This window comes from Ranitomeya variabilis, chromosome 4, assembly GCF_051348905.1.
Source record: "Ranitomeya variabilis isolate aRanVar5 chromosome 4, aRanVar5.hap1, whole genome shotgun sequence".
NCBI classification, from domain to species: domain Eukaryota; kingdom Metazoa; phylum Chordata; class Amphibia; order Anura; family Dendrobatidae; genus Ranitomeya; species Ranitomeya variabilis.
The window spans coordinates 603,949,454-603,963,142 of record NC_135235.1 but is presented as its reverse complement, the minus strand read 5'-3'; the positions used below and the strand labels follow the sequence as shown (position 1 = coordinate 603,963,142).

The following is a 13,689-nucleotide window of genomic DNA, read 5'->3' as shown; positions in this document are numbered from 1 at the left end:
ATAACAGCCACATAGTATATAGCACAGGCCACGTACCAAACAGTATATAACACAGCCCACGCAGTATATAACATTGCCCACGTAGTATATAACACTGCCCACATAGTATATAGCAGCCACGTAGTATATAGCACAGCCCACACAGTATATAGCACAGCCCACACAGTATATAGCACAGCCCACGCAGTATATAACACAGGCCACGCAGTATATAACACTGCCCACGTAATATATAGCACAGCCCACACAGTATATAACACGGGCCACGCAGTATATAACACAGGCCACGCAGTATATAACACTGCCCACGTAATATATAGCACAACCCACGCAGTATATAACACAGCCCACGCAGTATATAACACAGCCCACGCAGTATATAACACAGGCCACGCAGTATATAACACAGGCCACGCAGTATATAACACAGGCCACGTAGTATATAACACAGCCCACGTAGTATATAGCAGTGTGGGCACCATATTCCTGTTAAAAAAAATTATTAAAATAAAAAATAGTTATATACTCACCCTCCGTTGTCCAGCGAAGCTGTGTCGATGCGCGCGTGGCTGCCGCCAGCTTCCATTCCCAGAGATTCATTGCGAAATTACCCAGATGACTTAGCGGTCTCGCTAATGAATATGCAGCATTTTGCTTGTTTAGTATAAAACACCCCATACTCCTCCATATATTATAATGTGCACCACAGTCCTCCATATTGTAAAATGCACTCCTCATAGTCTTCCATATAGTATTATACACTTCCCATAGTCCTCCATATAGTATAATACACTCCTCATAGACCTCCATATATTAAAATATACTCCTCAGTCCTCCATATAGCATAATACACTCCTCACAGTGCTCCATATAGTATAATGCACCGCCAGTCATCCATGTAGTACAATTCACTTCCCATAGTATAATGCACCCCATAGTTCCTCATATAGTATAATGTATTCCCCATAGTTCTCGATTCAGTATTATTCAGCCCACATATAGTATAATGCAGCCACCACCCCACAGAGTATAATACAGACACCCCACAGAGTATAATGTAACCTCCCCATAGAATATAATGCAGCCCCCTCATAGAGTATGATGCAATCACCCCTCATAGAATATAAATATAATACAGCCCCCCATAGAATATAATGTAGCCCCGATCAGGACATAATACAGCCCACCTCCCCATAGAATATAATGTAGCCCCATCAAAGAGTATGATGCAATCATCCCTCATAAAATCTTATAAAGCCCCCCACAGAATATAATGCAGCTCCCCACAGTATATAACACTGCCTCCTCCATAGAATATAATGTATAATGTACCCCCCAAATATATAACACAGCCACATAGTATACAGCACAGTCCACACAGTAGTTTACAGCACTGCCCACACAGTAGAATACAGCACAGCCCACACAGTAGTATACAGCACAGCCCACACAGTAGTATACAGCACTGCCCACACAGTAGTATACAGCACTGCCCACACAGTAGTATACCGCACAGCCCACACAGTAGTATACAGCACAGCCCACACAGTAGTATACAGCACTGCCCACACAGTAGTATACAGCACTGCCCACACAGTAGTATACAGCACAGCCCACACAGTAGTATACAGCACAGCCCACACAGTAGTATACAGCACAGCCCACACAGTAGTATACAGCACTGCCCACACAGTAGTATACAGCACTGCCCACACAGTAGTATACAGCACTGCCCACACAGTAGTATACAGCACTGCCCACACAGTAGTATACAGCACTGCCCACACATAAGTATACAGCACTGCCCACACATAAGTATACAGCACTGCCCACACATAAGTATACAGCACTGCCCACACAGTAGTATACAGCACAGCCCACACAGTAGTATGCAGCACAGCCCACACAGTAGTATACAGCACTGCCCCTGGAGGAGCGGGGGCCCCAGGCAGCTGCCTGGTCTGCCTGCCCCTAACGCCAGCCCTGCAAGGGAGAACCGGGGTGGTAGTCCTGGCAGGGTCACTTAAAGTCACAGTCCACAAAGAGTCCACTGAGCCAATGGTCAGCGAGCACCCCAACCCCCTTGTACATAAAAGAAAAAACGGACGGATGTAGCTCGCACAATATTTACCTTTGCTTTTCCCCAGCCGCGGCAGTCCAGGGTATTAAAGTCCAAGGGATACAATACTGGCTTCCTGTTCTTTCCCTGACATTTTCCACGGCTGCACCCACTACAGCCACGGTAGCCGAAATTGAGCAGCAGTCCACTCGCTGGGATCTGGATGCTTTAGTCACTTCAGCAGGGGCCCTTCTGAATTCCTAGGGCCATGTTGGGGTACTTCAGTCTTTAGTCCGGGGCAGCAGATTTGGTTTCCTCCTGGGATCTGGCAATGCCCCGGCTGTTCCCATGCATATGCCCAGGACCAACATGCCTGGGCAACTGAACTGGAAGCAGCAGCTTCCTGTTCCTTGGGCTGCTAGTCCAGCCCACAAAACTAACCCTTTACTGTCCTTAACCGAACTTTACACAATACAGGTTCATAACAGTGCAAACACAAGAGACATCACAGCACATACATTACAAGACAATTAAAGGGGAACTCTACATGATACAACATTGCAAACATAGCACTTGCATTACATTGCATAAAGTAAATACAACAGCAGACACATATTAACATATATGACAGCAATATACAGCACAGTACAGTTAACTCAACAAAATGCACAAGGTCGACACGTGGGAGAGAGAGGTTCCTACCTTCTTCTTACAGCATTATACTGTGTATGTGGGGGGCTGCATTAAACTGAGCATGTTTTTGTGGGGGGTGCTGCATTATACTGTGTGTGGGGGGCTGCATTATACTGTGTGGGGGGACTGCACTATACTGTATGTGTGGGGGCTGCAATATACTCTGTGTGTGGAGGCTGCATTATACTGTGTGGTGGGGGCTGCATTATACTGTGTGGTGAGGGGCTGCATTATACGTTGTGGGGGGCTGCACTATACTGTGTGTGTGGGGGGGCTGCACTATACTCTGTGTGGGGACTGCACTATACTGTGTGTGGGGGCTGTACTATACTGTGTTTGTGGGGGCTGCATTACACTGAGTGAGGGGCTTTGTTATACAGTGTGTGGTGGGGGTTGCAAAATACTCTGTGTGGGGGGCTGCATTATGCTCTGAGGAAGCTACATTATACTCTATTAGGGGGCTACATTATACTGTGTGTTTGGGGCAGTATTATACTCTATGAGGGGGTCTGCAGTATACTCTGAGGGGGTCTGCAGTATACTCTGATGGGGCTACATTATGCTTTATGAGGGGACTACATTATACTCTGAGGGGACTACATTATACTCTATGAGGGAGGCTGAAGTATACTCTGAGGGGGGCTGCAGTATACTCTGAGGGGGCTGCAGTATACTCTTAGTGGGCTACGTAATGCTTTATGAGGGGACTACATTATACTCTGAGGGGATTACATTATACTCTATAAGGGGGCTGCATTATACTCTGAGGGGGCTGCATTATACTCTGAGGGGGGCTGCATTATACTCTGAGGGGGCTGTATTATACTGAGGGGGCTGTATTATACTCTCTGAGGGGGCTGCATTATGCTTTATGAGGATAATACATTATACTCTGAGGGGGCTGCATTATACTTTGAGAGGGGCTGCGTTATACTCTGTGGGAGGCTGCATTATACTCTGAGAGGGATACATTATACTGTGTGTGTGGCCAAAATTATACTCTGAGGGGGCTACATTATACTGTGTGTGGCTACAGTATACTCTGAGGGGACTGCATTATATTCTGAGGGGGCTGCATTGTACTCTGAGGGGACTACATTGTACTCTCAGGAGTCTACATTATACTGTGTATGGGACTGCAGTATACTCTGAGGGGGCTGCAGTATACTCTGAAGGGGCCTGCATTGTACTCTGAGGAGGCTGCATTATACTCTATCTAGGACCATGGTCAGTGAATTATACTATATGTACTATATGGGACCTGGATTATACTGTATCGAGGACTATTTGTACCCATCATTCTTCCTCAGCTGGAGTAAAGAGTCTGGGAAACAAGCGTTGAATGATTTCAATATTGTCGATCACGCTTGTTTGACTCCCTGAACTCAGCACATATAAATACAACAGAAATGTTTCTGTGTGATGGTGCAATATGTGAGGCCCCACTTTAACTAAATCCAGCACCTGCTTAAGAGCGTGTAAGCCTGTAATGTTGATGCTACTTGATGATGACGATGATGGAGTCAGTAGTTCAGTGACACAGAATTACTATTTCTGTTTCTAGACGGAATGACGAGCCACCCCTGGACTGTGGACTCATTCCATGGCTAGGACATGCACTGGAATTTGGAAGTGATGCAGCCATGTTCTTAACACGTATGAAGGCAAAACATGGAGACATATTCACAGTGAGTAGCCATCACCAATATCAATAATGTATGCTTATGGTTCAATCTGTCCACTTGGAACACGAAACCACATGGTTTTTATATCATAAACAGAATAATGTTTAATTTCGCTGGTTGTACAGTACCAAAAACAAAATCATAAACACAAAATCCATAGTCTTGTCCAGGTCCTAACTAACAATACAGAACCTGGCTACTCAGACGTGGCTGAGCTAGTCTCAGTTTGGTCACACAGAACAGCAACCATCAATAGCAAACAGTGATACTTGAAGTTTGGTGCACATAGCCTGTGCTGTCTCTTCTCAGATTCTGGCTTTTCCAGCTCCAACACAACCCACTCTGCTCAGCTTCTCCCAGCTGACTGACTAGTGAACATATGTATTGGTTATAGTCCTAGCTATCCAGGTGCACCTAATCAGGACCGGTAGTGATAGGATTTAACCCTAGCCTACCTGGCTCTCCTGCAATACTTAAAGAGGTTGTCCACTACTTTTACACTGATGACCTATCCTTGCGTCCAGCACCTCCGCCGATCAGTTACTGGTATTGGCTGCAGCCGTTCGGAAGTACTCACTTGCATGGCTGATCTGTCTACTTGTACTGGCTGCCGTAGGGTACTGCACATCTGCCTTCTATTGATTTGAATAGGAGGCGGATGTAAAGTACGGAACTACCAGAAAATGGAGCAGCTTGGTGAACACTTCCAGCCGGCCTCAGCACCAATAACAGCTGATCGCCAGGGGTGCCGAACCCCGGCCAATCAGATATTGAAGACCTATCCTGAGGATAGGTCATCAATGCAAAAGTAGAAATTGAGATCACCGCTAGCACTGGTACTACAAGATTTACTACAAGACTAATATTTCTAATACTACCAATAATATTGCTATATAAGATTGAATAATAATACTGCACATATGCTGACTGCAGACTTTAACTTCAAGCCTGGGGAATCTTTCCTCAAAATCACTACTAGGACTGATATCACCACAATACAGTCACCATATAATGGTTATATCTGTCCTGCACCAGTGCTCTGCAGACTGTATATGTGTGTACTGTACAGGTTCTCACTAGTGATATTTTCGCTGATTGTCGTCATTCATTTTCCCTTTTGTTTCCCATTTGGCCCAGACCGCCATGACCTCTTCTTCCATCTATTATTAGTGACAAAATTCTCATGGTGCTTGATCTAATTGAAGTCTCCGCACTTCATCGTGCCACTCACAATGGGAAAGAGGACTTGAACTCTATAGCACCACCTAGCCAAGTCAGTGTTAGTTCTGATACTTTGCACTGACGAGGGCCAATAGCCTGAAACACCGTGTCTGCAAATTGAGATTCTGATTTGGCTTTTATCCTAAATCATATTGCAAGACTCGTTAAAGGGTTGATTATGACTTGAAGGATCGCTACGTCTAACAGGTGGCACTATAGAGTTCAAGTCCTCTTTCTCTCTGAAGAGGCAATTTGCACTTTTAATACTAGTAATTTCATGTCCATGATGCTGTGATCAGGGATACAGAAATGTTTGGCCACAGGAAGATCTATTCTTTTTTCTTTTATTGTGTGGCGATGAGAATTCATCCTTGTTCTAAGTTATTGCCATATCTCCCCTACATAGAGACCCCCAGCTGGACATTTATTACATATAATTAAGTACACCACATAAGAAGTGTCGCAGCTGAAAGTACCTGGGATCTTGTAGTCCTGATGTGAGTTGAGGATCTTTACCTTGTCCGTGGTCATTATAAATGGACAAGTTTGGCATTTTTTCTGGTTGCAGAGAAAGGTTCCTGTAGCTGTTGGAGAGGACAGGGAGCTTCTGACAATGATGCTTCTTAGATTTGGGGGCTGCCAAAAACACGGAAGTAGGGAAGTCTGGAAATATGGATTGTAGTCCGGCATCTTTATGTAGTAAAGGTGGTAATTTCCATGCTGCTCCACCTTATCACCTCCAGATTAGGATTGTAGGTGACTACTAGAAGCACCTGGTTGCTTTCTTGGAAGCCTCGGAAAGACCTTTTTGAACCAAGGCTACCATCCAAGAACAATTGAAAACCAGATTACGAGAGCCACCAGAGTATCTAGAAATCTCCTCCTACATTACAAAACTAAAGAAGAAAGCAACTGGTTGCCTCTAGTAGTCACCTACTATCCAAATCTGGAGGTGCTAGGGGGAGCTGCACGGAAGTTACAACCTTTATGACAAAAAGATCCCCAATTACAATCCATATTTCCAGACCCCCCGACTTCTGGGTTTCAGGCAGCCCCAAATCTAAGAAGCATCATTGTCAAAAGCTCACTGTTCTCTCCAACATCTATAGGAACCTTTCCCTGTAACCAGAAAAAATGTTAGCATTCGACTTTCTTTTTCATATGGAAGTATGTGATATTTGATTAGCTCCAGCATAAATACCAAATATGTAATTTTTTTATACTTTTAATTTATTTTTTAAATAAATATCCTATACAATACACAATTTATTTTATAATTACCAATCTCCTATGAATCCCAGCCACAGGCTGAATTATATGGGAACAATGCTATGCGGAGGGTGGGCTTCATAGGAGTAATGACATAACAGACACGGATTAATTAAAAACGGTTCTGGGGTCATGTCAAGTCATTGGAGCAGTCTGAATATGCACCAAAATTATCACAGTAACTGACTTGTTTAATGTTACACCACCCCTTGCTTGGCTCACTTTACATGATTGCTTTAACCCCTTTATTCCCCGAAGGTGGTTTGCACATTAATGACCAGGCCAATTTTTACAATGTCACTGTCACTTTGTGAGGGAATAATTCTGGAATGCATCAACGGATCCCAGTAATTCTGAGATTGTTTTTATCGTGACATATTGTGCTTCATGATAGTGGTAAAATTTATTTAATATGGCTTGCTTTTATTTGTGAAAAAAATGGAAATTTGGCAAAAATTTAGAAAATTTAGCAATTTTGTAACTTTCAATTTTGATGCCCTTAAATCACAGAGAGATGTCACACAAAATACTTAATAAGCAACATTTCCCACATGTCTACTTTACATCAGCACAATTTTGGAACCAACAGTTTTTGGGGGGGTTAGGAAATTATAAGGGTTAAAAGTTGACCACAAAATTTACAAAAACATTTTGTTCAGAGGCCAAATCACATTTGAAGCCACTTTCAGGGGTCTAAAGGATAAAAGATGCCCAAAAGTGACACATTCTGAAAACTGCACCCTTCACAGTGCTCAAAACCACATATAAAAAGTTTATTAACCCTTCAGATGCTTCACAGGAATTTTTGGAATGTGGAAAAAAAATGAACATTTAACTTTTTTTCACCCCCAAAATTATTTCAGATCCAATTTTTTTTTTATTTTGACAAGGGTAACAGGAAAAAATGCACCCCAAAATTTGTTGTGTAATTTCTACGGAGCATGCCGATATTCCACATGAGGGAGAAAACCACTGTTTGGGTGCACAGCAGAGCCCGGAAGGGAAAGAGCACCATTTGACTTTTTGGATGCAAAATTTGCTGGAACAATTGGCGGATGCCATGTTCCATTTGGAGAGCCTCTGATATGCCTAAACAGTGAAAATCCCCAAGTGACCCTATTTTGTAAACTAGACCCCTCAAGGAATGTATTTAGATGTGTGGTGAGCATCTTGAAGCCCCAGGTGCTTCACAGATGTTTATAACGTTGAGCCGTGAAAATAATAAAATCACATTTTTCTCACAAAAACTTTATTTTTAGCCCCAAATTTTGCATTTTTATAAGGGTAACAGGAGAAATGCTCCTTACAATTTGTAGTGCAATTTCTCCTGAGTACGCCGATATCCCATATGAGGGAGAAAACTACTGTTTGTGTGCACGGCAGGGCTCGAAAGGGAAGGAATGTAATTTGACTTTTTGAATGTAAAATTTCCTGGAATCATTAGTGGACATCATGTCCCATTTGGAGAGACCCTGATGTGCCTAAACAGTGGAAACCCCCCACAACTGACCCCATTTTAGAAACTATACCCCTTGGGGAATTTTTCTACAGACTGTCAGCGCCGGCCAGCCGTAAAGCAGATTACAGCGGTGACGTCACCGCTGTGCTTTCCGGCCGGCGCTCACAGTCAGTGCAGGAAAGCACAGCGCCGGGGGACAGACACCGGAATGTAAGTATGTAGTGTTTGTTTTTTTTTACATTAGCACTTTTAACCAGGGTAAACATCGGGTTACTAAGCACGGCCCTGCGCTTAGTAACCTGATGTTTACCCTGGTTACCCGGGGACCGGCATCGTTGGTCGCTGGAGAGCTGTCTGTGTGACAGCTCTCCAGCGACCACACAACGACCACACAGCGACGCTGCAGCGATCTAGATCGTTGTCTATATCGCTGCAGCGTCGCTAAATGTGACGGTACCTTTACTCTGGACTTCATCTGGGCAGCCTCTGCCAGACACCACTGGATAACATGTCAGACAGGGCCGCAATGCCTCCATCTGCCTCATTGTAGGGAATCTTCAGCCAGAGATTCTGTCTGAATCATGTATTTCAAAGATTTACTTGGAAACCTCGATGCAAACGAGGGACGAGTTGATATTTTTATTGGTACCATTTTCGGGCACATGACATTTTATGATCACTTTCTATTACAATTTTTGAGAGGCAGAATGAACAAAAACCAGCAACTCCGGATTTTATTTTGGGGGGGTTTATGCCATTCCGTGCGTGGTAAAATTGATAAAGCAGTTTTAATCTTAGGGTCAGTACGATTACAGCGATACCCCATTTATATATATTTTCATATGTTTTGGCACTTTTACATAATACAATTATTTTTTATCACTTTATTCTGAGGGCTATAACTTTTTCATTTTTCTGCTTATTGAGCTGTTTGGCAGCTTTTTTTTTGCGGGACAAGATGATATTTTCAGCAGTACCATGTTTGTTTATATCCATCTTTTTTATCATATTTTATTTGGCGGTATAATAAAGAATTTTTTTTGTATTTTTCATTTATTTTCTTTATAATGTTCACTAAAGGGGTTAGTGGGACTGTTTTATAGGTCGGTCATTGCGGTCGCGGTGATATCAAATATGTGTACTTTTATTGTTTATTTTTTTTTCATACAAATATTAATTTAGATATACAATATCATTTGACTTTTTTTATTTATTTTTTTTAATTTTTTTACAATTTTTTTAAAAAGATGTTTCTTTTTTTATTTTGCCTCACTATGGGACTATCATTTTTTGAAGGGTGATTGCTTGTACAGCATAGGGATGCAGCAGCATCCCCATGCCGTACTAACTGTCAGCTCTGCACTGACACAGAAACTTGCTAATCAGCAACTGCGCATGATCAGCAACTTTCCTAGCTCTGGTGACCCAGATGTCGTCATGACGATATCAGGTCACCTTGGCAATGATCAGAAACCATGTCACGCTGCGGGGTCTCCAAGCCATAGGCAGGGGGGCTGTCAGCCCTCTGCACAGCATTTAGGGAGTTAAAGTGCCGGGAGCGGAGCGTGACCGCTCCTGGCACTTAGTGCAGGGTGTCAGCTGTCAGAATCAGCTGACATCCGGCGGCAATCGCGATGACGTAATAATATGTCCCTGGTCAGAGAGACCCAGGGCATATGGACGATTATTACATCAGATGTCAGAAAGGGGTTAAAGCGTACCTGTCGGCAGGATTTTGCTCCGTAACCTACAGACACTGTCAGGTTTGAGACGCTGTTATACTGGTTAAAATGATACCTTGGTTGATAAAATCTGCCTTGTGGTTGTTGTTTAATCTTTATTTGTAGTTTTCAGCTAATGAGATTCTTGTGCTTTGGGGTGACCTGTGAGCGGGGCTTTATGTGGTGATCTGCTTACATATTCATCTGTATAGCTTATGACAGGTCACTGATCCTTCGGGGACCTGCCCCCCTATTTTACATACTGGATATACTATTATGGGGTAAAAAAAAATTAACTTCATCAAATGTCTGCGCAGTAGCATCTATCACATTCCAATAGATGCTACTGCGAAAGCGCCTGCACCATTTTGCTACAGCCACATTTTTTTTTCTCTAGCAGTAGCTTCTATCGGAAAGTGATAGATGCTACTGCGCAGACACCACCGCTGGTGTCTTTTAGATGAAGTAAATTTTTTTAATCTAACCCCACAATAATATATGCAGTCTGAAAAATAGAGGACAGGTCAGTGAAGGATCAGTGACCTGTCATAAGCTGTACATATGCATATCTAAGCAGAGCATCACATAACCACCCCACACACAGACCGCCCCGAAGCACGAGAATCTCACTCATTCAATGAAAGTTACAAATACAGATTAAAATGATACCTGGGCTGATGAAATCTGTTTTGTGGTTGTTGTTTAATAAGTATAACGGCGCCAACCTGACACTGTCTGTAGTTTACTGAGCAAAATCCTGCTGACAGGTTCGCTTTCAAAATTTTGGCACAATTTTGTACACATTGTCACACTTTAAACCGCGCCCCTTTTCAGCTAAGCCACAACCCCATCTGCACAAAGCTACAACCCATTTTCAAGCAGCGGCCTTATGTGATGGAAAAATCCGAGATGCAGGAAGTAAGTCACTTGTAAAGAATGTGCCAAGTTTAAATTGAGATTAGTAACAATGAAAACATAAAAATCCTCCAAGTGCGGGGTGACTGATATTATAGTGATTTACAGAGGAAGAAGTGGAGAGGGTGACTGTGCATCTCATGAATTCTATACATAAACCATTACCCTCATAATGCCATTTTGTATATAATTGTACATAGTAACACAATGTTCTGATCCTAATATATTCCTATATTTTGTCCTGCTTTCATACCCCTGATACAGCGGACCCTGCACTATCATTTCCCTCATACAGCGCCCCCTCACTATTATACTCTTCATCATCATATCTTTCACACAGCAGACCCTCACTATCATACCCCTAGCACTGTAGACCCTCACAATTGTGGACCGTCACCATCATAACCCTCATACAGTGGACCCCAGGCATCATACCCTTCACCATCATATCCCTTACATTGTGAATAATTATCATCATATCCCTCATACAGCAGACCCTCAACTTCATGTCGCTGAAACTGACTAGCCTCACACTCATATCCCCTCATACAATGAACCCTCATTATTATATCGATCACATTGTGGACAGTCATCATTATATGCCTCATACTGCAGACCCTCTGTTAGGGTTGTCTGATTGCACTAAATAAAATATAAATAAAGTGCAATTGCAACCCGGGGTCCACCGTGCACAGAGGTGTATCTAGGGTTTCTGGCACCTGGGGCAAAAATTCATTTTGCCCCCCCCCCCCCCAAGGACATATGCCCCCCGTTAGCCCCATCATTGCCCTCTCCTCCTCTACCATCCGCATCATTGCTCTCTCCCTGTCAGCCCCATCATTGCCCTCTCCTCCTCCACCATCCCCATCATTGCTCTCTCCCCGTCAGCCCCATCATTGCCCTCTCCTCCTCCACCATCCCCATCATTGCGCTTTCCCCGTCAGCCCCATCATTGCCCTCTCCTCCCCCCCCACACCATTCACTTCTCTGCACATTCCCCTGCAGCGCGATACACACACACACACACACCCAATACTGAGCCACACACATACACACATTCACATACACACACACACAAACACATACACACATTCACATACACACACATGCTCACACACATACATTCACATACACACACACACACACACATTCTCACACACATACACACATTCACACACACACATTCACACACACACACATTCACATACACACATTCACATACACACTGAGTGATATTATACACTGTGTGTACAATCAATATGGCCGCCGCAAGGTGGGAAACCGGGGGGCCGTGTGGCGGTATAACCAGACATGTCAGATGTCAGCCAGCTCTCCCATCCCCCTGTACATCATGTGTTATACTCAGTTATACTCCGGTCCCGTCCAGAGCTACATTCACAATTCTGCTTAGAGGAGCGTTACACGGTGAGATCCCGGCTCTCAGGTTATGAATCACAAGGTCAGGTGCTGCCAAAAATGTGAACGCAGCTCTAGATGTGACTTGGGAAAATGACAATAAATCCCCAAATTAATAGCACAAAGTATTGATCTGTGTCTGGAAAATTATAGGGTCTGTTAGGGGTTGAGACACTTACAGGAGTCCCCATGTCTGAGCCTCTCATAGGGACACCTGTGTGTGAGAAACCTATGGGGTCCCTGTGCCAGAAACACTCATGGAGCACCCATGTCTGAGCTACTTATGGGGGCACGTGTGCCTGAAAAATGTATGGAGGTCCTATGTCTGACCTACTTATGGGGGTCTCCATGCCTCAAATACTTATAGAAGCCCCTGAGTGTGCAACACTTATAGGGGTCCCCATGCCTGAGATGCTTATAGGGGACTCATATCGGAGACACTTATGGGGGCTCCTGAGTGTACAACACTTATGGGGGTCACCATACCAGCAGCTATTTTTCTGTCTTCACACATGGTAAATCTCCATAACCCTCATTAGTGCCATTGAGCCACTTATGGGGGTCCTCATGCCTGAGGCACTTATGGGGGCCCTGGAGTGTGTGACACTTATGGGTTTCCCCATGCCTGACACACTTATGGGGGCCTGGAGTGTGTGACACTTATGGGGGTCCCCCTGACTTAGACATTAGGGGTCACCATGCCAGCAGCTATTTTTCTGTTTTCACACATCAAAAATGTTCGAACCTCTTCTTTGTGCCATTGTACGACACTTCCATCCATGGTGTAGGTCTATGGTAGAATTCGGTTTCTATGGTCGGCCATGTTTACCTCACTTTCACCATTCACACCCCAGTATTACACAGGACAGGCTTCAGTAATGGCGGCCAGAGGTGTCTGGACAGAGTCGGTGCGGCAGCAGACAGGACGGGCCCTTTGTTATGGAGGAGCTGTGTTTCCTCACGTCTGTGGGAACAGCGGCAGAGAAGAGTCTCATATAAAGGGGCCTTGTATGCCCGCGCTCCTCCTGCCCGCGCCCACACATTCACACATTCTCACACACACATTCTCACACACATATTCACACACACACATTCTCACACACACCTCTCACCTCTCCTCGCGCTCTGCCGCAGCATCTCATCGCCTTCCTCTGACACAGACGGCCGTTGAATGATGACGTCATCCAGCGGCGCGTCTGTGTGAGAGGAAGCAGGAAGACAGATCGCTGGGCAGCGGAGCTGCAGGGATTT

General features: G+C 44.2%; 1 protein-coding gene across 1 annotated transcript in view; it reads left to right on the top strand.

Moving 5' to 3' along the window:
- Positions 1-13,689, top strand: part of PTGIS (prostaglandin I2 synthase) — a 52,116-nt gene that overhangs the window by 20,634 nt on the left and 17,793 nt on the right. The window contains exon 3 of the mRNA XM_077253304.1: positions 4,317-4,440. Within this exon, the coding sequence (XP_077109419.1) occupies positions 4,317-4,440 (124 nt within the window). The remainder of the gene's footprint in view (positions 1-4,316; positions 4,441-13,689) is intronic.